General features: G+C 40.2%; 1 protein-coding gene across 6 annotated transcripts in view; it reads right to left on the bottom strand.

Annotated features, from left to right (window-relative positions):
- The window catches only part of phka1a (phosphorylase kinase, alpha 1a (muscle)), a 34,092-nt gene extending 7,552 nt beyond the window's left edge, over positions 1-26,540 (bottom strand). For 3 of the 6 annotated variants that reach the window (XM_038731842.1, XM_038731844.1, XM_038731845.1), the window contains exons 1-26: positions 26,255-26,540; positions 22,751-22,909; positions 22,481-22,528; positions 21,146-21,314; positions 20,599-20,681; positions 20,425-20,505; positions 17,708-17,806; positions 17,428-17,574; positions 16,927-16,980; positions 15,051-15,173; positions 14,827-14,922; positions 13,995-14,102; positions 13,520-13,598; positions 13,207-13,341; positions 11,475-11,584; positions 11,083-11,227; positions 10,800-10,878; positions 9,981-10,144; positions 7,890-8,051; positions 6,808-6,902; positions 6,540-6,685; positions 6,004-6,157; positions 4,883-5,041; positions 4,670-4,799; positions 3,254-3,355; positions 1,700-1,815 (exon numbers count right to left, since the gene is read on the bottom strand). In XM_038731842.1, the coding sequence (XP_038587770.1) occupies positions 1,700-1,815; positions 3,254-3,355; positions 4,670-4,799; positions 4,883-5,041; positions 6,004-6,157; positions 6,540-6,685; positions 6,808-6,902; positions 7,890-8,051; positions 9,981-10,144; positions 10,800-10,878; positions 11,083-11,227; positions 11,475-11,584; positions 13,207-13,341; positions 13,520-13,598; positions 13,995-14,102; positions 14,827-14,922; positions 15,051-15,173; positions 16,927-16,980; positions 17,428-17,574; positions 17,708-17,806; positions 20,425-20,505; positions 20,599-20,681; positions 21,146-21,314; positions 22,481-22,528; positions 22,751-22,909; positions 26,255-26,332 (3,021 nt within the window). In that variant the 5' untranslated portion in view covers positions 26,333-26,540. Of the gene's footprint in view, positions 1-975; positions 1,012-1,297; positions 1,334-1,699; positions 1,816-3,253; positions 3,356-4,669; positions 4,800-4,882; positions 5,042-6,003; positions 6,158-6,539; positions 6,686-6,807; positions 6,903-7,889; positions 8,052-9,980; positions 10,145-10,799; positions 10,879-11,082; positions 11,228-11,474; positions 11,585-13,206; positions 13,342-13,519; positions 13,599-13,994; positions 14,103-14,826; positions 14,923-15,050; positions 15,174-16,926; positions 16,981-17,427; positions 17,575-17,707; positions 17,807-20,424; positions 20,506-20,598; positions 20,682-21,145; positions 21,315-22,480; positions 22,529-22,750; positions 22,910-26,254 lie in introns of all 6 variants that reach the window. The other 3 variants (XM_038731840.1, XM_038731841.1, XM_038731843.1) reach the window with 2 other exon arrangements.
- Between the last annotated feature and the right edge of the window lie 706 nt (positions 26,541-27,246).

Below are 27,246 nucleotides of genomic sequence, written 5' to 3'. Positions count from 1 at the left end.
AAAACCTTTTCACCTTATCACTCTGACCGGCTCTGTCAAAGACAACCTGTAAAGCCTCTGAATCGGCATTAGAATACAGTTACAACCTAACCATTACTCTGTTTGATGAAGCCAGCCGCAGTCAAATCTCAGCGTCTAACTCTCCCTCACTTCATAAAGATTCTCATTTATTTTATCACTATCACCTTAACTGAGTCACTCAAAGACAACCTGCGGTCCATCTGCAACACAGGAAACGCTGTTCAAACGCTAAATTGCACTACTCGTTGACAACCAGGTGCAAGTTCATATTGCTTTTTCCACAGCAAAGCCAATGACACATTAATAAGATCCATCTCATCATAGCTGAAACTCATTTTCAACTCCAGAGCCAGGCGTGTCATCATCATCATCATCACCTCTGCTAGTGGATCTGTCAAAGACAACCTGGGTTACACCGTTAAAACAATCTCGACTCAAGGGTCCACTTGCTTAATCAGCAGATGGAGCGTGCTCATTTATCGAGGAACTGTTCAAACTTCCCATTATTCTTGGGGCTTCTCATCCACGTCGGCTTCAAAGTTGAGCTTCACAGTTCCTCCTCTGACCCTTGGAAACAGTAGCTGACAAAGTAAGCTCAACTAAAGTTGAAAGCTCAGGAAAATACGAGCGAGTAAACCTTGAACATGCAATTGTTTTGTTGACTACAGCCCAACACCGGGTTTGAACATCTATAACGGAGCGTCCTCCATCAGCTGATGAAGACAGTGAGATGCAGTAGGAAGCTCTGGAACACATTTCAGTCGTAACTGGCAGAAATTAGGACGGCTTCGATATTCTGATCAATCTGATTGGTGATGTTTACATGGAAGGTGAATTAACAGAATATTTTGGATTTCAGCTTCATTACTTAACTAAATTGATTAATAACTGATGTCTTTGCAGAATGAAAGAGAAATTAAGAAGTTAGTTCATAATCCTTCATGTGATCATCACCTTAAATGGATCCGTTAAGGACAACCTGTGCTCTGCCTGCAACACAGAAACCACGTCATTAATAAATCACAGTCGACAAGCTGCTATAGTAATTTATTTTAAAGCTGAAGATCAACTATTAATTAATTTCCCTCTATTGATCATTTTATCAGGAGCACAAATCTCAATTTTCTCAATTACCAACAATCAGCTTCATCGTTCTTTAAAATGATTTCCACAGATCTCCTCGCCCTTTCACTTCTGCACAATTAGCCGGGTGAATCACCACCTGATTTAACTCAACATCTGCGTCTAACATCATCCTCATCATCATCATCATCACCTTGCTCGGATCCGTCAAAGACAACCTGTGTTCCAGCTGCAATGAGACAAAAGTCAGTTTGCCAAAGAGCAAAATATTTTCAAAATAAGATCCTCTCCTCTATAAATCTCTTTCGCCCACATCGTCATTATTGTACTTTGTCTCAACAGCACTCTGAAGGACACACTGGAGAATGAATTAGTACCAGTCCGCTGACAGTTGGTCTGTGGGGTGATAAACGGTTTGTTTTCTTCTTCAGTCCTCTTTTAAAGAGAGAGTTTTATTCGTTTTTTTAAACAGTGCTAGAAAGATATTTGATGTAATATAGCGATAAGAATGTGGAAAATGTGTATTATAACTAGAGCTCTCCTGTAAATATTTATCAGCTACTACACTCTTTATTCCAGTGTGCTTGGGTCCTACCATCTTCATGTCGCTCTTCAGTTTGCTGATGCCGGCCCGTTCGCTCTTGGTGGCGCCCACATTGCCCAGGTGATGGATGGAGATGGCAGGACTGACGCCGGCATCCATCTCTCTAACTGTGGAGGAGGACAAAAAACCCACTCGATGAGAACCTCACAGCAACGTAAGAAACGTGAGTGACAGACTCCAGTGTTTCCACTAGGCGAGGGAGGCGAAGCAAAATATTTGTTTAACACAACATGTCTCAGCAACATTGCTCTTGTGTCCATGAGCATGTGATGCACCTTAGAATAGCTTAAAACTGCAGTGTTTTCCCCGTTTAATGTGAGCTTTAGATTAATGTTTTGGTGTTGGTTGGGGGGTTAGGGGGTGCTCCCCCAAGAAAATTTTACGTTTCCAATGAAAAATATGTAATTCACATCATATTGGGCCATTATTTTCACCATATCTCTGAACAAATAGTTGGAAAAGCTAGAGCAGATAATAAATAATCAACACCCAAAGATCAGTCTACTGGAGGAACTGCAACCTTTAGATTTGTGGAAAGTAATTTTGTTGGTTTTGATGCTCCACAGTGATTTTACATTTACGGCACCCGTAAACCTTAACGGCAGGAAAACCCTGTTAATATGATCTCACAATCATTATAGATACGACTGTTCATGTTTGCCTTTTGTGTCTTAATTTTACAGCCTTTGACATTTATCTGTAGACGTTAATATAAAAAATGGGCAACATGAGAAACCTCATGAGAAACTTTGCACATTAAAATCCAAAAAGAAACGTCTCCTCATTAGCTTAGAAGGACTAGTTTGCATCACTAATTAGCTTTACTAACCTCAGCTCCTCCACAGTCACCTCCGTCCTTTCTTTTCCTAACAACCACTTTCTCACACTCATATAATTGAATCAGTCTGTACAGGGCAGAGCTGCAGGCTACGCCAGTTTAGTCTGTTTGTAACTGATGTTCTCAACATTGGACTAGTAGGCAGTAATAAAATACAGCTACCAGTTACTTTCTATAAATGGAGCTAATGTTCAGTTACACAGCAGCCAGAAGACGCAGCCTAGGACACTGTATAAGCTTCCCTGCTCAGCTGCGCAGTCTGAAGGGGAGGGGTGGTGTTTGCTAGCGCTAACAGGCTTTACTTTTCCAGCAGGTGGGAAAACAACAGACAGACTTTTCTTGGTCTTAAGAGGCAGACACACCGTAACCGACACCGTACATTTACTGCCAGAATATTTTCCACCGTCACTTTCTGCCGCTCGGACAATCAAACACTCGCTACGCAGGAGTTACGCTGCTCTTATAACACCATCTGTCATGTAGATGTTCGGCATAGAACGAGGACAAGAAGCGAGCCAAGCATTGAGTGTTGCCCGAGCTTGCACAGTGTGCGAGTGAAAACATTTGTAGCGCATAGTTTAATGATCGTGGGAAATTTTAGTAGTGGCGGTCATGATTCAGCAGCGGCGGTGCACCGCTGTTGAAAGTATATAGGGGAAACACTGGACTCTGGTCTGACTCTGTGTGATAGAGGACTGTGGACTGACCGCTGCGCTGCACCCCAAACTCTTTCCCACTGAGGATGTGGTGGAGGAGATTCTTCAGTTCTGATGGGCTGAGACTCATCAGACTCTCTGTAGCCTCCTCTCCTACACACACACACACACACACACACACACACACACACACACATTATTCAAAAGCCAGTAAAATAAGTTTACCAGTGAGAAAATATAATAAAAATAACAGGTAAAATTCCAGTGTGAAATAGGTCTGGAGACAGAAACGTTGTAAAGTGAGTAAAAACTTTTGATTTTGAGCAAATCGGGGCTGGATTTTCATGTTATACCAGCTGCCTTGCAAGGTTAACATGATTTGGATAGCAGGACTCTTGGGGTGGTAATGCACAGCTAACCTGATTTGACAACAACCACAAGAGAAGAGAATGACAAGAAAACATGGTGTAGGAGAGTGAAACTGTTAATAGAGAGCAGGAGGACATTTTTTTTGTATGGAGGGTCCAAATAAAAGAAAAAAGTAAAAAAGATGATGAAGTAAGGCAGGGTTATTTTAAACCACTTCTTCCTTAAATTTTGATGTGGAAATAATGTATGTGAACTCCAATTTTCCTGTCTTTCATAATTAACTTTTTTTTGCTGAGAAAAAGGGACTGAAAAAAGATTTTACTCATAGCATATTTGTTGAAAATAGATTTTATCATAATTGTTTTGAAAGTTCTACCTCAGATTTGTGAAGTGATCCACTGTTTGGCATCTAGTATTTGTTCTGACCATAAAGAAAAGTTTAAAACCACAATTAACCATCAGAAACCTCCAACTTTCACTCAGGAGCAAAAATCTAAAGAAAGAAATACTGATTTGACATTCATTGCAATTATTACCGATACAGAATGATATTAATATTTAATATCGTGGTAACATTTTTGGCCATATTGCCCAGACCGAGGGGAGGTTTTATTTTTTAATAATAGGTTTGTTTTTTTTCTAAGTTCAGTTGTAGGATGAACTATCCTTTTAACATTCCCAGTTCTGGATATTGACCCTGGTTCTGGAAATAAAATACTTGTTACAGCCTACATATAAAGCGGTTCACATGTTTTCACACATTCAGCCTGTCTTGAATTGAACAACAAAAGCACAATTTACATGCCTCTAACTGCATTTTAGTCAGTTGTTCAATTAGTCGATTGACGGGAAATGAATCGGCAACAATTTTGTAAATGGATTTTTTTTTTTAAGGTTTTTTTTTATTCTTTTTTAAATTAGCAACAATTCACTGACTGCAGCTCCTCAACCGTGAATATTTTCTGGTGTCATACTTTGCTGCTGTGACAGTAAACTGAGTAGGTTTGGGTCTTGGACTGTTGGTCAGACTAAAGAAATTCGTGACAAGACCGTTCGCTAACTTGAGAAAATAAAGCACACCTCCCTGTCTCACCTTACCTGAGCAGTTGAGTGATTGGGCCAGTTCGGTGGCCATGACCTGGATGATGAGACCAATACGGAGCCTGAACATCTCACTGAACAGGCTGGGCTGAGTCCTGATGCTCATAGCCAGGTACACCATGATCTCCTGAAGGAGGGAGGAGAAGACGGGAGGCAGAGAGATTAAAGAGGGAGACAGGAGGACAGGCGACGGCGGAGGACGTGACTCACCTGAGTGAGTATGGCCACGCTGATGTTGTTGTCGCTGGCCTCGTCGATGAGGGCAGCCAGCTGGTCTGGGGGTATGGGAGCAGTGATGGTTTTCTCTCTCGGCTCAGGAGGCAGACCCACCGTCAGGTGCTTCTGATGCGCCAGCAAATCAGTGCAGGCCTACGAACACATCACAACCAATCAGAGAACAGATAAACGTGTGGTAAGGTCAGAATCACAATCAGCTTTATTGGCCAAGTGTGCAAATACAAGGACACATGAACACAACAATTCGACTCCGGTTTTAAGCTGCTTTCAATATTCAACACAATTTTACAGGAAGACAGAAATACACATGCAGCTAAAAACAATGATAAGTAAACACAAACATAAAACTATTATGTATAAGTAGGTGATAAAATAGGTGTAATCATAAAGAGTAAAATTGAACAACAACATACGAGTCAAGTGTAAACTAATAATATTTATAAGAATACTGAGATAGACCAATAACCAATGACAAAACAATATGCAGGCCCGTTTACAAATTTAAAGTATGTGCAGAAAAAGCTAAAAACAATGCTGCCCAAACACTTAAATAACGAATGAGAGTACAGATGGTTTTTGTGTGTCATTTTAGATTTAAACTAGAGAGCATGTGAAGAACTCCTTCACTGACTGTACACCAAAAATAACATTTATTTCACGTATGTTGAAGTGATTAGCCTGCAAACTCATCTTACGGGCTTTTGTTATTTTTTTTTAATAGTTATTGCTGTGGAACAAACACAGAAGGACTCAAGGAAAAGATTCACCTATTCAGGAGAGGCTCTCACTCGCAGGCAGACATCAAAGAGAGGAGGGGAAAGCCTCACACTTGTAAATCTGATGCCATCTTTTTTTAATTTAAGCCCATAAGGTTTTGGCAATACCGCTTAATTAAGATCTCAATTATAGGAACAGATCACTGATAAGTTATCAGCTGTTCATGACCACATTTCTCACCATATTTAACAACAAAACATTCATAGGTCTAACATCACATTGAGAAAAAAACCTCCTTAGCAGAGACAAAAACTGTTGAGTGAATGTCACCCTGTTTTATTTATAACTGTGTCTTTGTTCACGTGTGTGTGTCGTACCGCATCGAGCTCCTCCACCTTCTTCCTCAGCATGCCAGAGATCATCCTGATGAGACTCCAGCTTTTGAGTTCACCTGCCTTCTCATAAAGGTCACTCAGCAGAGATCTCACCGTGGAGCCTTTACCGTGCAGGTTGGTGTCCCAGTCCATACCCCTGCAATGAAAACACACACACACACACACACACACACACACACACACACACTGTAATTGAGGGCAGCAGGGTAAAGTGGAAAAAATTCGCTTTTCAACTTTGTGTGAATTTTGGATTCTTTACAGAGCCTTTTGTCTTTCTCTTCTCCTATAGCTACCATCTTAAAAACACACTTCCAGCTCTGCTAACATCTCTACTAAAACCTAACTATACTAATAATAAGTTTGCCCCACTCTGACAAAATGTAAAGTAAGTGGGTAAAATTTTAAGGTAAAAATAACTTAAATACAAAAATAATGGTTCCTGAGCCAGTCTGAAGTGAGCAGCCAGGTTGAAACCAGTCTGAACTTGATGCTGAGCAGGATAAAACTGTGTATCTCACTTGTCTTTGAAGAGGATGTAGAGTATGTCAGCCTGGTCCTGGAGACTTTGTGTGTCTTTTAGCAGCCCTGCTAAAGCGTTGTAGTCGATGGCTCCGCTGGCATCTCGTGGGATAACGCTCTCTGTTGTGACCGACACCTCTGGGCGCTGGCGGACAGAGGTGGAAAGTTAAAGGCGAAGCTGATGATCACAGTAGTGAATGACTGAAGGGAAAATTGGCTGGTGTAAAGACTGTAGATGAATGAACTAACGTTATTAAAAGGACAAACCTGAGTTTCTTGAGGTGGAGAGGCTTCTGGGAGGTTCAGGTTGAGCGAAGGCTGAGGAGAGCGGAAGAGCTTGTTCGGCAGGTACATGTTGACATCTGGACAAAACAAAACAAAAAGTAATCCAGTGTCAGTTAATATCTCCCAGGACTGTACTGAATATTTCGAACATATGAAGCTTGATCCAATACGTCAACTTTAGATATCTAGATCAGCTCTCTCTTTTTTGCAGCTTGTTTTTTTGCACGTGTATTCATTGTGTTTAAAGCCAGATTTTTTGCACAGCGGCGGATACATATTAGCCTGCCCGACTGAATTAGTTGTACAAATATTATAATACTAATAATATTTGTACAACTAGATTCCAGTCGTGGCTGCGTATGATTGTTTCCAACTTGTGTGAACCAAACATTTCCAAAAACTCCAGAGCGTTGTAAAGTCCAAAAGTTGAATTGTAATGAAAACAAGATGTAATTCTTTCCAAAATTCACAATGGGTTTTTATCTAACAAAGTATTCTGCTGTAACCCATATTTGTTGGCGTTTAGCCTTTAAAATTCTTTTTTTTTCAAACTCTTTGCTCTCCCGTTCAAAAATGGAGGCACCGTACAAATTGGCCGGTCTAGCAGCAATCTAACATAACCTGAATTTACATTTAAATAACCACAACAACAGAAAGTCTATTTCAACTCTGGTAGGCTGTGACATTGTTACCTAGGCTACAGCTCGCGTCCTTTGCATAATGAGCGAGTGTCAATCACACCGAACTTTTTTACGATTTTAGGATTAACCTGCTGCCTACGTGTATATATGTTGATGATTAATATTCATTAAAGAAAGTCGCTTTAGTAAAAAAAAAAAAAAAAAAAAGAAGATTCACTTTATTAAAGCGAAGGATTTTATTCAAGGATAAACATTTTTGGGGTTAATGAAATCATAAAATAGGACGACAGACATTCGAAGCTTCTTTTGAAAACCTCAAGAGAAAAATAAAAGACATGCACTGCAGCCCTAACATCTTTAGAAGTTACTTTTAGTTTTTTAGTTTGGGATGTCTTATTTGTGCCAGAATATGGATCCACTCACTGTGTATGTCGAGGTCTTGAGCCTTGTTCATCAGAGACACCATCTGCTTGGTTTTGGTGGCCACGGCCTTGAACCTCCCCAAACCTCCGACCTGCTGTTTAGGCTTCTTGGGGGTAGCGTGAGCCAGCAGGTGGTCCAGGTACTGGGCAAGGTCATCGGCCTCTGGAGGGGAGGACAAAAGGACAGAGGCAGAGACCAAATAAAAGAAATTAAGCGTGGGGGATGGGGTTAAAAAGCGAAACGATGAGAGTTACGGAAAGCAGAAGAGAAAAAGGTTGATCAAGTTCAAAATGCCAATAGATTCAACTCACCTTAGTTATGCGTACACACAGGTCCTTAAAACCTAAACCATCTAATACATAACATGCATGGTTTGTTCTCCCAAATCTCCCAGAAATCATATCGTTTCCATTTTTCCATGCGCACTTGGTGAAATCTAGCCATGCATACAGTTTTGGTTTCATTTAGTTAATTTCTATCTCAAACGCAGTGACACTTGTCGTCTGAGAGACTGATTCCTGTCAACAGAACTCGTCTAGTTTTCAATCGGAGCTTTATTCTACAGAAGTTAAAAAAGCGTTAAAGCTATTGTGAAGACATGCAGCGATTAAATTATTTTAAAATCTAGACAAACTCCTGTTTCAGGGCGGCAGCAGCAGCGGATATTTAACAAACCAGGCTAGATGCACCCAGAGACTTTAGGTGAACCTAAGGCCCCATCCACACTACTCTGTTTCTGTTTAAAATACGAAGTTTTAAAACTAATTTGATCTCCGTCCACACCAGCGTTTTATCAGCGTACCAGAGTTGATCTCAATCTATATTAAAACGACTAAAAACGCACATCTAGTGGCCGTTCATGTACACTGGGCATGCACGTGCCGGTGTAAACATGAAGCACATGGTCTATTCCGTGTAACAGAAGATTTGGCGAGAGAATAGAGCACTACTAGATGAAGAACCACATCAGATTTTATTTGCAAAGACCAATAACGACAACAGGCTGTGAGTCGTCACAAAGGAAATACGGCGACGTATACGGTACAATTGTAGGCTATAAGTGTTGTACTTGTACAAAATATTTTAATGAAGTTAACAAGTCAAGAGCTCTGTCAGTAGCATCGTGTTTCTACTTTGCATGACTCAGAAGACCTAATCAGAGAGCCAAACGTGGGCGTCTGGGTCATCGTTTTTGCCTGTCCGCACTAAAACGCTCTCTGGAGTTTTAAAATGAAAAACGAGGTCGGCAGCATTTTTAAAACTTCTCCGTTTTAGGTCGTTGTTTTTGCCGTTTTAGTCTAGACGGGAGGTCTACGTTTTAAAACGCATCGTGTGGATGGGACCTAAAATGTGAAGATGACAACGATGCAATTATCATTCACAATCAAAACGCTTGCAAAGTGTACACGAGTATCACGTGTAGACAGTCAGGCTGTGAGACAAGACATTTAAAACATGCATGTATATAACATTATGCCAGAGGTGCAATGTTTTTAAATGCAACACAAGCAAAGCAGGGTTTCTCAACACGCAAATTAGTGCCATTATGTAAATTTGAGTTGTTTTGTTTTGTTTTTAACAGCCATTAGGGAGCTCCAACGGACTTATCGTATTTTATTTTAAATTTGAATGCATTCCAAGTGGCCCCACGTGAGGTCCCCAAAGCTCAAGGATGAGAAACCCTGAGCAAAAGCTTTGAACACTCAACAAGCAACAGACTTACAGGACAGTACAGAGATGATGGAGACGGGGGAAAGATCAGTGATGATGTAACAGCAGGATAAAGCGGTGTGGTGATTAATGAGGATCTGCGACAGGTTACTTCGTTTGGCTTTTGTTTTCTAATGAGGTCATTCACAGGTAATAAATATTAAAACGTGTATTCATCTTTTGGAATTCAAAATTGGATCAGCTGAATGAGATCAGGCTCAATGAGAAATATAAGTAGACATACATGTAACACATTTATTGTGTATTTTTGAGTGTCTTAGTAGGTTAATCATGTTATTACCAGTACAAACAGGCAAAGCACAGCCCACTTTGCCTGTATGTACCTCTACAGCCTATGACCCTAATTGGTATTTTTCTTACCATCATCATAATGCAACTCATGCATGTATCCATCGCTGTCACCCGAATCATCATCATATGCTTCGTCGTGGCGGCTCATGCTGCCAGAACCCTTACCGTCCAGGAAGCTCAGGTGAGCGAAACAGGAAGTGGTCAAGAACTCCGACAGCTTCCCCGTCTGGGTCCTGGAGAGGAGGAAGGAGGTAACTGTCAACCAGTGTTTATCAGTTTAGTGCCTCACGCTTTCTGAGGAGGTTTTTTTTTGTTACGCCTAGTTTAGCATGACAACAAAACCTTAGATTGAAGACCAAATTCGTGACAACAAAGATGCTGGTTGCAAGTTCAAAGTGGTTATCTGAGAGCTAAGGGTTGTTAAAATGAATCCGAGATCAGTTTAGTTGTTTATTTGCACAGTGAGAAAAATAAAATTATTATTAGTTTATTTAACAGGGACAATGCATAATAAAACATTGACTTTAAGCTTGAAATCTGATGCATTACACAGAGATTTAGCTAAACAGCTAATTTAATACTATTAATACTCAGCCACCCACTATAGATATTTTTGAGTAACCACCACAATTATGAAATTAAATCTAAATAAAATAAAGGGATTCAGTATCTCCTACCATAATTACTATAGTTCCTGAAAGTTATGATTTTTACCCTTAAATGACTCAAATTTAAAAATGTTTTATCTAGAAAACAAAACAAAACAAGCCCTCAAAATTAACCATGTACTATGTATATATTGTAAACTCCTCTTCCTGTCTGTTTAAAACCACAAATTCCCAGAAGCAACACACGAGACATGGCCTCTGTGCCGTCAGTAAAATTCACCTTGCTCCTCCGTAATATCCATCCTGTAGCTTCTTCAGTGTAGCCAAGACGGCAGGGTCCAGGTCTTTGTGGTCTTCAGCTGAAACACACACAAAATGAGGAATACTTGCTAAAAACAAACATCTGCAGGTTTGACATCCTCAACGGCTGAATTCAAGACATTTTTCAGCACTTTTTAAGTGGGACAATTTCAGATACATGTTGTGTGTGTGTGTGTGTGTGTGTGTGCGTGTGTGTGTGTGTGTGTGTGTGTGCGCGCGTGCGAGCGTGCGCGTGTACTTACTCAACATAGTCTGTGAAATGGGAAAAGTGACCGTGGGGCGTCCGGTCATCCTCCACCTGGATGAGAGGTAGGCGATTTCTGTCCTCAACATCTCCACGATCATTTTGTTGTCCAACGCCAAGTAGAACTGCTGGTGGTCGATGAACTGGAGGGGTTAAATGAGGATGATGAATTAGAGGGATTTAACTCTTCTTCACCAGGATGACGTCAAAAGTTTTGTGACTAGTGAATTCAAAGCTTCAGGTTCAGGGAGTGTGAAAAACATATAAATTTTATGGGAGTATTTGGTCTGTTTCACGTTCTTCAAGCTGTGACTAACTTATCCCAAAACACTTGTCTGGTTTGGAAATGAAAAAACACGTTTTATAACATTTTGATGTAAGCGTTGGCACCTGAGGTGTGAATGTGAACATGGTGTTCCTGATGATGTAGAATTTGGAGGTTCCCAGCACTCCTATTCTCCTGTAGGGCCGCCCCGTTAGACCCAGCCTCGGGTTACGACCTGCAGGGGAGCAGGAAAAGGGAAAAAGGGTGATTAAAGGCCTGGAGAATTATGCATTTGTGTAGATTCTCCGGGCTCCCAGAGTCAGCTGATATGACCACTAGCTGAACGGCTAACTGAGCCAACACGATAACGGTAGCAAGTAAAGCTATCTGTCCATCAAGAAACTCTGTAAATCAGAGAATTGAGACAGAGCAGCCGGGGGACATCAGAGGGAAAACCAGAAAATGTTTTCTCCATAAAATGTGATCCAGTTCCACCAAAATCAATATATAACGTTTATATGCTCCGGTGGCATCATATAAATTGATAAGGCTTTTCATTGGACGCTAAATTCATACAGTACCCCAGTGCAGGATGAGTCATCAACATTTTAAATAATTTCTAGGAAATGACAAACTCTAAAATAACATTAAGACTACCAACAAAATAACTTTTTTTGTCATTGTTGGGCCAGATACTGGCGTGTAGGTCACGTATAGCACAAGACATATATATAAAAATGCTTTATTTCATGGGCACTTTAAAGATTTAACCTCAGAAAGTCTCAGTTTCAAGTCTCTAAATTAGACTTTTTGCCCATTCATGGGACTCAGATCTGATTTTTTTGAATGATGTGAGCTGCAACACAAGATCTGCACCATCTACATATGAGAGGAAAAAGCCATTTCATTGCATTAAATAAGCAAATCTCACCTCATTTAACAGGGACAGCTGTAGTAACATTATCAGTCACTTGTCTGAATGTCTTCTAATGGCAATTTCATCATGTCAGACCTAATAACACTCCCAACACAGCCAAAGTCTGAATTTAATGCCATCAGGTTCGCATAAAGGCTGCAGCACCAATGAAACAGACAGAGATTAAATTTGTGTGTTGTTTTGCCTTCTCCTCTATCTCACTATAAGAGATGTATCACTTAATTATCATCTCGTACGCACAAAGTGTGAAAACCCTTCTACAATCACATTTATAATGAGACCACCACTTTATTACAACTTACTGCATGGGTGACATTATGAATACCCAGCAAAAACCTACATAAATCATGTGAGCAAAGAGGAATTAAATGTTAATGTTGGACTTAATAAAGAAGTCAGATGAAACTGATGAAGCGAGCTTGTGATAGTCATAAACTGGGCTTCAGCATCAAAATCTGTTTTTAAATCCATTAATATCATTTGCTTTCTTTGAGACTGAACTGCCACTGACTGAACGCTTATTGGCACACAAAGCATTGTGGCTGTTTTCCGTAACGGTCATATCTATGTCTGAATAAAGCTTTGATAAATATCTACGTCTGAATTATAATACACCATTTCTTTAACAGATAGATCAATGTTTAAAAAGTGTATAATGTCCATGATCAATAACTGTCATCCCATGATCTAATACAGTGTTTCCCAACCCTCTCCTAGAGGCAGACTAGTCCTGCATGTTTTAGATCTCTCCCTGCTCCCACACTGATGATTCAAATGATTATCTAGTTATGAACTGCACGAAGCTGTTAAATCTACTAAATACATGTCACGCCCTTCTCTGGATTACCGACGACATTTTTTCATTTTTAAAAAAACAGCACATTTCAAACGTGTCAAGAAAATGTCCTCTGGGGTTGTACCAAGTCTGGCGTAGATGTGACTGAGGACACTGGACGGCTGCACGTGGATGGGATGGATGTCAGCAATGGTCTCCACATCTATACCGTTCTTGCACAGCAACTCTTTAATCTCCTTAGTCTCTGCCAGAATTGACACTACAACAGGAAAGAGAACACGCTTAATAAACATGTACTACTGCCGCTGTGTACACTGGCCAAAACACACATTTCACAAGGAATAAATGTAAATGTAAGGAGTTTATCCGGATCTTCCAACACTGATCTGTGACTGAAACTACAGGCTGATGCCTCATCCAGTGTGCTGTGAACTCACCTTGTACGACCACATCGGGCTTGGGGATGGTGGCGAATCGTCGGTTAAGAGGGTCGATCTCTCCGGGAGCGAGGAATCCCTTAAAAATGAGACAAAGCTTAAAAAGTCAGAGCCACAAAATCTGTTTGCTGGATGTGAAAAGTGAAATCTGCCATCTCGACTGATCCGACAGATTAACCAGGACCACCAACATCCTGGAGCCTCTGCTTGGACAGATTAAACAAATGAGATTTAACCTGTTAATTAGTGGGTTTTAGAGGTGCTAGTAGGCAGATTTAGTTTTTTTATGCTAAGCTAAGCTAACTGACTGATGGCTTTAGCTACATACAAAAATCTATAAGCGTCATTATTCTCATCTAACTCTGCCAGAAAGCTGGTAAGTGTTTTCCCCAAAATGAAATTTCTGGTTACAGTGCTCACAAATTGGATTATAATCTTACATGTTGTTGTGTTAGCAAATGAAATGACAGCTCACCTCATTCAAAAGGTTTCCCAGGATGTACAGAGACTGTCCCCATGTCAGAGGTAATTTACCCATAGGGATCCTCTCCACAGAGTGAGGGTTCATGTACTCCTCCTCCACCTGTGTGTTGTTTTACATAAAAATAGTTTAAAAAACAGTTTTAAACAATGTTAAAGTGGAAAAAAGTTTCATAAATCAGATACAATAAAAACCCTTTGAAACACATCCAAACAGAACTGATACCTTTCCTTCAAATACACCAGATAGGAACAATAACACATTTAAAAGATGAGGATCTCAGTGAGGGTTGCTGCCTTTTTATTGACAATAAAAAACTCTACACCTTATTAAAGAATCACAGTGTTATTAGTGCTGAAATGATTCATCGATTAAATCGATTACTAAAAAGGATCGACACAAATTCCTTGCATCGATGCTTCGTTTAATCCATATAACTATATAGCATACTGTTTCACACAGACATTTATTACAGTCGCACGTCGCGCTTACGCTGTGAACACGATGTGATTATGATGCCGCTGTTTGCAAAGAGGAGGAAGAGAGAGAAAAAAGGGAGGGACGAAGAAGAAAGTGTCCAAAGCATGGGATTATTTTAAGCTAAAGGAAACAACAACTCTGTAATGTTACCGTCCGTCCACCACAAAACAAAACTTATGTCGCCTAATGCAGAGACAGGTCCCTGGGGGGCGCACCACCAAGCAAAAGAACTTCTTAAACGATGCATCGATGAAATAATCTGTAGATGCTTCGAGTACTAAAATCATCGTTAGCTGCAGCCCTAAGTGTTATAAAGAATTCCCACACCTTGCCTCTATGGCATTACCTTATCTGGGGGGACACTGTAGAGCTCTGGCACCAGCCGTATCCCGTCTTTCTGTTTGATCAGGATCCCCTCCAGAGCCTCCTGGTATTCTTGCACCTGCATGAATTTACAGAGATTGTATCCAACATTTGCCTCGTTAATATTCACAAGGGACACGAGGCGTGTATACATACTGTCAAAGAATAAGGCTCAGAAACGCACACACACATTCGGAGGTAAATTACCTGTTCGGGGCTGTTGATAAAAATGCCATCCAGTATGAGGTAGGTCCAGAACAGCGGCCACTCACACTCTATGTTTTCAAAGAGTTTCAGTTCTGCAGACTCATAATAGAGACGGTTTGGATCCTGGAATAACGAAGAACAGGAGACAGAGGCAGAATTATGAGAGAAGAAGAACTCTTTGCAGCTGAGTGATCACTTTTCTCAAATTACATAAACATGTGAGGGCAGAATATATTTATATGAATCTACTGATCCCTGCAGTTCTTCTTGTCCTCTCAACGAGAAGGTCAGATGTTACTGTAGCTACACGTCTACATATCTGAAAACGGATAGGGATTCATTGCCATGGGTTTAGATTCTTGCTGACACAGGGGTTCGTAGGCGTATCCTTCATTTGAAGTTTTCTTTATACTACAAGTTAGAGCCCGGTCGATACAGGATTTTTAAGACCAATACCGATTTTGATACCGATTTTAAAATTTGATATTTCGGCCCCCCATCTTTTCAGAAACACATAACATAAACAAAGATTAACCCTGACATTTGTTACGTATAGTTATGAGACATCACCAAGATAACAAAATGCAGTTAAAACATTTCTTTGTTTGTTATAAATAGCACTCTGAACAAAAGCTCTTATTGCTGTTTTGATTTGTGGCTTTCCAAACAGTGGGTTGCTAATTGTGGCGTTGCAGACTGCCCTCTGTCAGACAAACTATGCAACGACAACACTCAACACATTGCTCCGTTTCTTTTGTAATTGTCATTTATCGACTGTTTTAAACGCCGATATATACCGATAAATACCGATATATCTGCAATGAGCTCATATGGGCCAATAATATCAGCATGCTGATTTTATCCTTGGGCTCTACTACAAGTGTTGCTGGAGTTTTGATCCTTTAACACTATTTGCCTTCGTCATGCCACAGCGAGGTTGTGCCAGAAATCCATGTTCTGCATTTCTGTAACCCTCAAAACTTCACACACCGATAACTGGAAGCTTCCCAGTATATCCCCGTGACACAATACTTCTACAATAACAACAACAACCTTTCAAAATCAGTTTTTGCATCTTGTATGATTTCTTTTGGCCGGAGTTAATACATGTGTTCTATTTTCTTATAATACTTTATATTACGATAAAAACATTTCATACCATTCGATATCGATAATTAGCACAATAACTGTCAAATCATCATTTCTTTCAAGTTTCAAGACAATGTGGTTAATTGTGGTTTTAAACTTTTCTTTATGGTGTATCACTTCACAAATCTGAGGTAGAAAATTCTATATATATATATATATATATATATATATATATATATATATATATATATATATATATATATATATATATATATATATATATATATATATACATACACACACACACACAGACACACACCACATGGTAAAGACGTAACACTGTGGCTTTACACCTAAACACTATGCATCTCCTCAGCTTACAGTCTCCTCAGCATCCTCTGCTTTTGATGACAAAAACAAGGCAGAGCGACGTGCCGACTTTTAAAGTCAACTTTGGTCCCCCTTGTGTCTTTAGGTGTTTCCTACCAGAGCAGTCGATCTGCCTGATGCTCTAATTCATTACCTACATCACGTTGAAATCTAATGGTATCACTGCTTTGCACTCAACATATAGGATTCCCAGAGATCACCGACAGCTGGTAGCCTGAGGCCTGAACTACCGTCTGTCCATTTTCAGTCCAGCTGTCGTCACCCTGACAAGCAGAGAGACAGAGGCAAAGAACTGGAGCTGGGAGGTCAGTGAACATACACTTTGAAGGGTCTGCTAATGACCCAGAGGGTGACCCGCCTTACTTAAGGCCACTAAAGAAATTTCCCTCACATTTACCTCTTTGGGCGTTTTGTGTCCATCTCTGAGAAACCTGCAGCAGCCGTATCGACCCTGAGCGGACACAGAGAGGAAGTCAGCAGCGACAAATTCGTCTTAATCATTCAACAGCGCGGCTGCTTAAATAAGTAATAAATAATAATAATGTATGTAGTGTGAAGTACGGCAGTCAAAATGTACTTTATTCTGTAGGACAAGTGACATTTTGCTCATCTAGCCTGTAATTAGACATCACCTCCTTCATATTAACCCCCTCTCTCTAGCTGTTTTAAAGACAGTATTAAGCCATATATATGTGACATTTTCAAGAATGTAACATTTTCTGATAATTTATAGACTAACCGATAAATAACTACTTAGAAAAATCTATCAAGAGATTAGTCATTAATTAGCAGCCCTACACGCCCATCTTTGGTCACTGGTACCTTTTTTTCATATGTAAGGCTGATCTCTTTAAAGTAAAGTACATAGTTTTAGTGTTTTCACCGGACTTCTCAGCACCTGCAGTTTGGAGATGATCTCCTCCTTGGTCATGTTGACTATGCTCATGTCCTCCACAGCGAAGGCAGGGTACGAGATGATAGCCAGGACTCCGGCATCCACCTCTTTAGAGACGGACGCACTGGGTAACATCGACGTCAGGATGGACTGATGAGGGAGAGAGACGAAAAGCGAGAAAGTGGAGGATGGATTAGAACGGGATGCTGACACTGCTGTTCAACATTAAAATCAAAGTTAATATTATATAAAATGATCTCAAAAAGTGTATTTGTGTGTGTACCTGGCAGTGCTGTATGTCATCGGCCAAGGCGTGGACCACAGATCCAGGTCCTCCTTTTGCCCCAAACAGGTTGAGGTCATCCAAAGCCTCCAGAGCTGCCTGGAGGACACAGTAATCATGTGACCCTCGTTACGAACACAACAACAGTATAGTATGGTGTAGTATACAGTACTTTACATACAGTACACATGCATTACAACACAGTGTAGCATATTGGCGAGTACTGTAGTACATAGAAGATGATTCCTATACTCCTGCGTAGGGTCTACGTGCGTAGCTACGCCGTAGCCAGGAATTATACTTGTGCGTCCATCAATCTGCAATTGACCCTTTGTTAAGCCCCGCCCCCCTTAGTTACTGTTGCTAAGTCCGACAAACTGTTGGCGTTGCCACTGTCTGTTACTCCCTGGAGAAATATTTGCACATTTGTTGGAAAAAGCGATCTCAGAAAGAAGCAGACAGTTTTGCAGTTGCATGATACATTTGAAGGTTGTGTTCAGGCTGTTAGACTGATCCAAACGGACGTGAAAATAATGAAAGATAGAAGCTTTATAACGTTACATTGAGTAGGAAGTTAGCTAGCGTTAGCTAACTAACATTACATTAGGAACAGCCAACATTTTTATGGATTTATTTTAGGTTTTGGAAAGAGAATACATTGTACTTGCGTCTCTGGGTAACGACTGTAACTATTAAGTGCCCCAGGAACAGCAGTGTTTGACTATATCTTTAATAAAAAAATACTGCCAAAAAAAAGGACTCTTTTTACATTAGAGTCAATGGAGCACATCCATGAAAGTGTTGGACCTCATGGTGCGTTCCAGTTGACATGGGAAGTTGTAATTTCCAAGTTCAAAGGTCAAAATTTCAAAGGGAACACCCCTTAAGTTGGAATCAGCTTAGGCGGGAATCAGTAGTAAAAGATACTTAATATTTAAATTAAAATAATACATATACGATCATACAGTAAAAGCTGTTCTGCATGTACATTGATGTAGAAATATGTTAGGCCTATTAGGTAGCTGGCTACAGTAAAGACTCTCATAAAGTCATCTTCTCTGCTTAAATTATTGTTAAAAATGCCAAAAAATTAGGAAGTGTAATCTACAACATTGACTGACTTGAGGGTTACCAACTGACGTAGCTAGACGGGTACACAGTTAACTAGTAACGTATTGATGTCAGTTGTTGCAGTTAAACTGCCATCCTTTGAAGTAACACTTAAAACACTGCTGAGGGTGCAACTGTGTGTACACTTTGTCACGGTCAGCCATGGTTTTCGTTCACTTTCGGCGTCATGCACCACCATGCACCAGGTCGGAAGTCAGAAGTTTCAACTGGGAAAAATCCCAGTTCCGACTGGTCTCGAACGCGGCATAAGCAATACCTAATATTATTTCACTACCTCAGATGACAGTAACAGTAAAAGATAACAGCAATACAAAATAACAACAGTAAGTAAATACAAAAATCCAATAAAAATATATCAAACTGTCAAATATCCATAATACTTGACCCTGTAAAACACCTATTTACTGCAGTTTATATGCATGCTATCTGCCAGCATATATGCCATCATGAAGATATATGTGATACACCAATACTGTACAATAATATTAAAAAGATGTGCTTATATACTTGTCTGGCTCTAGTGTCAAGTGTAAAAAAAACTTACAATATAGTGTTTGTGTACTTGTCCCTTTTTGTAAATATAAAAATAGTAAAAAGTCTGATCTAATATTGTACATTAAGGTATTTAAAAAAAAAACAAAAGTGTGTTATGATAGTACCATGCATATAATACACAATATTATCTGCAGTGCGTATATACACAGTATTATGTGCATTGTATATTTATATATCTATAGCAGTATTATGTATTTAAACAGTAGTAGTACATCATAGTACACATGGTACATATTACAATCATTTCATACTATTTTGCTTTTTATAAATACTGACTGATAAAAACATGTAATTAATGGAGGAGGGAACGTCCTGCAGTGGTGTCCATTTCCAAAGTGTTACATTAAAATGTGCATGCGTGCGTGTGTGTGTGTGTGCGCGCGCGCGTGTGTGCAGTGGGTACTGCGAGTACTGTGTTATTTCTGAGTGAGAAGCCATTCCCGGAAACCACAGAGAACCTGATACCTCCTGAACCCCGCCGGCCAAGGACAGCCCTGGGTCAGGCCGGTATGTGAAAACTTCATAACAACAACGTTTGATGTTTTCCTTCAATTGTAGCATTATATAGATTCAGATGAGAACTTTTTGTGTAATAAAACTCTTTTAAATGTTCACCGGCATGACAAACTTGCTCCGATTTGATGCCGTCAACCTTAGTTCTTTGAAAGAGATTTCATCTGGAAGCAGCACTGTATGTATCTATACTGTCATCAGGAAGTACCGGTGCTGCTGGGTACCCTTTCAGCACCGAAACAAAGTCTGTCTATCTGATCCCGAGCTAGTTTGGAGAGTCTGGGTTGTCTAAAGGTCAGTGTAAAGGCCATTGCAGTGACTAGACACCTTCCACTGAGCCAGAGACTTTTACTGGAGCACCTGTTCTGCCCCTGTGGTGGGAAGCTCTCACTCAGCACACGGGCTGATTTCCCCTCCGTCTACCTGCTTCCTATATCACACTCAGGAAAAAGAAAACACAAGCGAGGCTGTTAATACCTTATATTTGCATCTGTGTTTCTCTGTGTGTGCGTATTCACCTTGGCCATGCCTATAGAGCTGGCGTTGATCTCAGTGATGCCCTGGTTGGTTTTGTCTCCTCTTTCCCACATCCCATAATCCTGTGAGGAACCAGAAAGGAAGAAGTGAGATTAATGGCTCCAGAAAATGAAAAAAAAGGCTCCAGGAATTAACAATGACAAATGAACACTTACAGCCACTTTGTAAGCCGCCTCAATGTAGAACATGAGATTCTGAACGACGTCCACTTCATCTTGGGTGTAGACGATATGGAGACCTGGTGCGCACACACACGCACGCACGCACGAACAGACAATTTATTAAGGTATTTAACATAGACAGAAATAGTGAATGCAGGCATACAAGATTGCGATAACACACTAGTACACTTCTTGTTCTCTGCTTCCTATCGTAAAAAAAAGTTTCATGTTTTTCCTCCAAACAGGTCGGTAAAATGTCTAAAAAAAAAAAAACAGTGTCTCAAACTACCGTTTTAAATTAATTATATATTATTCCATTTTTCTTGTTGACTGATTTCCTGTTAAATAACACTTTTTGAATTTACCTGTTAGTATTTGTTGGTTTATTTGTTTACAAATAAAGAGAACATGTTTCTTCTTGAGTTATGAAGCATTCTTGATCATACAACCTAAAGTTGTGGTATGTTTTCAGTAGACTGGATTGAAGTGGATTCTGACCTTTAAGTAGTTTGCTTAAGTTTGGTGGTGATTTTGTATTTACCAGATGCAGTCATCTGAGCAAGGAAGAACAGGAAGAGTGAGGTGGCGTCGACCTGCAGGTGACCCCACTGGTCGTCTCCAACAACAGGAGCACAGGTCCTGGTGTTGTACTTGGCATGGAGCGAGTCTGAGGTACTTCTGCTGTATTTAAACTTCTCCACCTTATCCAGCTGTGAAGTGGGGAGGGAGGGTGTCAAGAAGGACAGACTTGTCAAAATATGCATATGATCTAATCAATCAATCACAAAACGACACAAAATAATAAAGTATCCAACAAAATAAATCACAAGTAGGCAAATATAGCAACCGTGAGATGAAAGACATTTGTCATACATCCTGTAAATATCTCAGACTGTGTTAAGCCCTGAAGGCAAAGTTGCACATCAATGACCAGGACTACATTATGGCAATACTGATTTTAATTGCATCATGTAATGTGATGAAGTAGTGGTCGGCTGATATGGGTATTTAGTATTTAGGAGCCGATATATAATGCTGATGTCAAAACACAGAAAAGTCATGTATAATGTATGTGGAGTATAATCTAATATACATGTAATCTTAGCCAGTAAAGTGTTGTTTTAGATGGAATATTTATTAACAAAGTCCTTATAGGCAAGTCATGCCACTTGGCTGCCATCTTGGAAACACCTCGAGCCAGCTATTTAGGACTAACAAGACCAGGCTCTTATCTGAATGAATGGGGAGAGCCAGAACTGCACTTTTACGGGTCACCGGGACATAAAAACTACATGAATAGAATCAGCAGTAAAATCTAATAAAAATCGTCAAAAAAGTTTTAAAGACTTTGCCCCAAAATAAGGTTTACAAAGCGTTTTTTTCTGACCGGTTACACTTCTACTACGCATGCGTCACTACTACCACGCATGTGCAGTCAAAGTAAAACAGACCCTTACGTCAGCGGAACCACACGATTGGCTGAAATATGTTTTGGCACTTTGGCTTTAAAAAAGCAAACGACTGGTTTTCTAGTGGGAGGAGCGGGATAGCAGCCATCTTGGCCGTTACGGGCTTTCCCCATAGAGTTGTACTGAGGATTTGATTGGCCTGTCTCCTCTTTAAAACGTCTCTGTCATTAATCGAAGATATAGAAACGTACATAGTTATGCTGTAGATTTCAGAGCGTGTCTGGAGTAATGCAGTTTTAAGAAAAGGTAAGACACTTAAAGATATTTATCTGGAGCACTTTCTAATACAGTTCTGCACAGGCCTAAAACCTTCTTCTTAAAGTTTTAGCCTCTCAGACATGGGTACAGCAAAAAAAGATAGGGTGTAAGTCTGTGGGAGGTCACAAAAATACTTTGACACAACATACCTGCCTCATTATGCACTGGAGGATCCCTCTCATTAACTTCACCACACTCTGAGGACAGAGAGAGAGAGAGAGAGAGAGAGAGACGGGGATGGTTAAATGTCAACATCTTCAACACATGGCTCCTCGTGTCCAGGCAGAGAAACGTGAGCCCCAAACGGTGCCCTTCATCAGCAGAGAGGGAGGAGCTGCACACTGAAGGGGGTAAAAACACACTCTCAGCCTTAATCCCACGATGTTCCTTTCATAACCCAAACTCAGACACACGTGCACCTGCTCCAGCTCGTAGGCCTTGGCCTTGTCTTCATCCCTGTCAGCGTTCTTCCTGTAGGCCAGACTGAGGGCCCACACAGACAGGACGCTGTAGACGTTGTCTCTGACCCAGGAGTGCTGCTGATCCGTGCTGCCTGGCAGAAGACCCGTTACTGGATCCTGTCAGACACATAGCGAAAGTGGCAAATTTGTGATTCTGCTATGTCAATAAAATTTTCTTCAAAACAGTGAAAATTGTTGCTGACTGAATTTCTGCACATCGACTAATCATTTGACTTCTTACATGAATCCTAATCTGCCCACACAACTTCACTTACTACAAACTATGATAAACTTTGTCTTCTTGTAGCAAAAAACACAACTTTTGGTTGAGTGGGGACATAGCATACTTAAAAGTAATCTATTCAGAGCCGTCTGCTCCTTTCAAAACTAAAGATAATTGATTCTTTTCCTGTAAAAATTGCTAAAAATGAAAATGATTAGCTTTAAGTTTAGACCAACTCTGCCCTTTCACATGAGCTGGTAGAAAGGAACAGGGCGTTAAAAAGTGCAACATATCACTAAACTGCATTTCCCAAAAACCCCATTGCTTCCTGTTGTGAAGAGGATGTTGTTACTTGTCTGAACAACCCTTGATAACAGCAAAATACCTCTGCAGATGAGGCAATGTGCAAGTTGAAACCATGCACTTAGCTGAGGAACTGGAAAACAATGTTATCTTTGCATAACATTTAAATACAGCCTCTTCCTCGCTGCAACTGCTGTTGGGCTTAGTGAGCCACTAACTAATCATTTATGTTTTAATTATAAATTTTAGTTTTACTACAGCTCACTGAGACATTATGACAGCCAGCTCTTTCAACATCAAGTTAGGTTTCATCACTAACAAAGAGAAATGTCTCCTCTGGGTAAGTAACACAAAAACACCAGCGAGAAAGTCGACGTCTGGGATTTAAAAGACAGATTCTGATCTTTATATTTTTATAATCTGATATTCTGATCTCGTCTGATATGCTTTTTTTTCTTTTTTCAGAAACATACAACTAAATAAAGATAATGTAGTTATGAGACCTCACCAAGATAACATACATAATGCAGTTTAAAAATGCACCTTACTATATTGTTATAAATAGCACTGCTGATCGCTGTAGTTTTGTGGCATTAAACCATAGACTGTATATAAAAAACCTGTGTGTTGCCAACAGGGGAGTTGCAGAGTGCTGGTGGACAAATTATTCAGCGACATCACTCATAACATGATTGTCGTCTTGATCGTCTCTCCGTTTCTTTTTTAATTGTCATTTATCGGCTGTTATAAACACCGATACGTTTTTATCTGCTGGTAGCTCATAAAATATCGGCTCTGGTGATGGGAATTATGGCTCTTAGAAGGGAGCAGGAACTTAGAGAGACGGCTCTTTGGGTTATAATTGCACAAAATAAATAGCTAAGATTCTTCATCTGCAAAGCATTAAAATATTATCATATTGATGGTTAACAAGTGTGATATGTCAAGAATAACTATCTTAGTTGTTTGTAACAGAAACAATGGTTAATAAATAATTTAAAAACTCTATACAGAAACATACTGTATATTTAAATTAGTATGAGTAATTAGTTTAAGTGTAATTTGCTCATGTCATGCTTTCCGCCAGGGTGAAATTGGGTCTCCATCATTCACTTGGATGGGGCAGCTCATAGAGCCCACTCATTTGGGACGGACACTTCACTAATCATTACGCCGTTTTTCGGTTCGTCTCTGCTGTCTCTGCTAGAGTAGCATGTGTTGGGTTACTTTTCTAAGGAAATAGACTCTTGAAGGGCTACACAACGCAGATGCCCGGATAAGACGCGTATCAACCCCCCACGTGCCAAAACCACCAAGAACAGATTTACTGTCAATACATTTATCATTCTTCAACTGCATTATCCTCGACTCTGTGCTTGCAGCTGCAGCAAGCCTCTGCTCTCGCTGTCACAGCCATTAGTGCAGTGATCCATCTGAGCAGTGAGCTGTATACAACTGCAGGCTGGCTGGTGGCCATTTGGGAGAGATTCAAAGGTGACTTCACACGAGTTCTGCCCACTACAAAATGTAGAGGCCGGATAACTCAGAGGTGAGATCCCAGACCTCTGGACCAGTGTGTTTGTGTCCTCTCCTTCTCCTCCTTCGTGTCTTCATCAGCTCTACAACAATTAAAAATCCCCCAAAAGAACCAATAAAAGACGCAAAAGGGTTTGATTTCTGTTCTAAGTTCTTTCTTACCACAGGCATCTAACTAATTCATCGGGTTTGTGTCTTCAGTTTTTGCAACGTGCGGTGGAAAGATTCATCCAAATCCTATCCTTTGGTGTTTTGAGGGAGCAATGAGCAGAGGAAAACAGAAGATATGTGAGGTGTGAGTCTTCTTGTCCTTTTGCCCAGTCCTCACTTCCTCAGTGGGTTATCTGAGGGTTTAGACTTGATTTTAAGGTCAAGACTAGAGTTGTGTTTAGATTAAGTGTAGGCATGTAGCGCTGCAACGATTAATCGAATCATCGATAAGTTGTCAACGATTAATTGGTTTGAGTCATTTTTTTAGAGAAATTCTCTGATTCCAGCTTCTTAAATGTGAATATTTTCTGGTTTCTTTAGTCCTCTATGACAGTAAAGTGGATCTCTTTGGGTTGTGGACAAAACAAGACATTTGACAACGTCATCTTGGGCTTTGGGAAACACTGATCGACATATTTCACAATTTTCTGACATTTTATGGACCAAATAACTGATCAATAAATCAAGGAAAAGAATTGTGATTTGTGTGATAAGGCATTTAGTTAATGTCCTGTCAGTTTTACGGGCTAAAGAGGGCATTATGGTATTAAGTATTTGTATTTTAGTTGGACTGTCTGTGGGAGTTTGTCATGGTTTAGGCCCCTTAGTTCAGATGAAGGGAAATGTTAATGCTAACAGTATCCAGTTATATTTTGGACAACGGTGTACTTCCAACTTTGTGCACTTCCAAGTTTGTTTGTGCCTTTCTTGTTTCCACATGACAAAGCCAGCTCCATAAAGAAAGTTAGTTTTTCCTAGTTTGGAGCTCCTCTACCCAGTCCAACACCTGTGGGATGGACTGTGAGCCAGGCCTTATCACCCAGCATCAGTGTTGGACCTCACTGATGCTCTTGTTGTGGTGAGACTTCCCAGAAGAGTGAAGGCTGTTATAGCTGTAGATTGATGTCCAACAATCACATAGCAGTGTAATAATAATCAGGTGTCAGTATACGTTTGCCCATATGATGTAAGTTCATAAGGGTTGTCAGAAGTCTGCAAGCTACATTCAATGGAGACACACACACACACACTGCCTTGCGCAATATAAAATACTTGCATGAAAACAAACATGCAGCAGGTGAAGTATGGACACGCTGACAATGACCTGCCTGCAGGTGTGAAGCTGCAACTGTTTAATTTATTTAACCGTTTACTACTTAGGCGTGACAAACACAATTTAACACACTTACTTGGTGCCTCAGGATAGTTTGGTGCACCATCCGGGCATAGTTGTCAAGTTTAACGCCCGAGTTGCTCCTGCTTCTCATGGTGGCAAGTCAGCGGCTCAGCTCAGGTGACTTCAAGCACTTTTAAGGACACAAACTCGCTAAATCATCGACAGGAAAGTCATTTCTTCGGCGCTTCTAGTACAAAAAGTACAAAAAGCCGAAAAGGAGGACAGCGTTCAAGGCGACCAGAAAAGCAGCTGCCTGGCTGTCTTAAACACAGCTCAAGAAGAGCGAGCGACTGTAACCTGAAGCTGCCGTGAGGAACGATACCGGAAGTGGGGAGATGTTGCCTTCAAAGTAAAAGCGTGTCCGAACAGACCGAGTTCTACACTGTTGTACTCTTTGTTTTTATTTGTCTGGGATTATGGAGGCCTAAAGTGCAGTTTAAATTTGTAATTTTAAGTTACACATTGTGTGATTTTTTAAACATGCAGTCTCCTAAAAAATTTTGTCATTTTGAGTTCTGAAATCAGAAACATGGAATACAAATGTGTTACAGGACTGTAAACATTTAGAATAATACTTTAGAAGAATGACAACAGTTGATAAATATGCACTATATCATTTACTATACTTTCACTGTATTCACTGTACGTGGTATTAACCGTTAATACGTATTTTAATTTGAAAGTTTTAACCGGAATGGCTTTTCTTTGTTGTAAAAAAATTTACAGCAGTGTACCCCACTGTGTGGAGTGGTTTGCACTTAAATGGTAGAGCCATGGCAGCGTTTACTAGTTGTATAAACGTAATAAACCTACCATGTAGCCCACATTGTTAACAGTTAACAGAAAAAGTACATAAAACTTCTTTGTAGAAATACTTGAACAGCTTCTGTGGCAGATGCTGTGAAATTCAACCAGGAAGCAAACTGAGGCAAAACCCCGTAAACACCCACACAACAACACTGAACCCACCCCAGTTTTATTTTAGTGCATTATCCGCTGTCACGG

This window comes from Micropterus salmoides, unplaced genomic scaffold (assembly GCF_014851395.1).
Source record: "Micropterus salmoides isolate LMB-PRFRI ecotype aquatic unplaced genomic scaffold, ASM1485139v1 Ms_hic_scaffold_2, whole genome shotgun sequence".
Classification (NCBI taxonomy): domain Eukaryota; kingdom Metazoa; phylum Chordata; class Actinopteri; order Centrarchiformes; family Centrarchidae; genus Micropterus; species Micropterus salmoides.
This window is presented reverse-complemented; position numbering and strand designations above follow the sequence as displayed.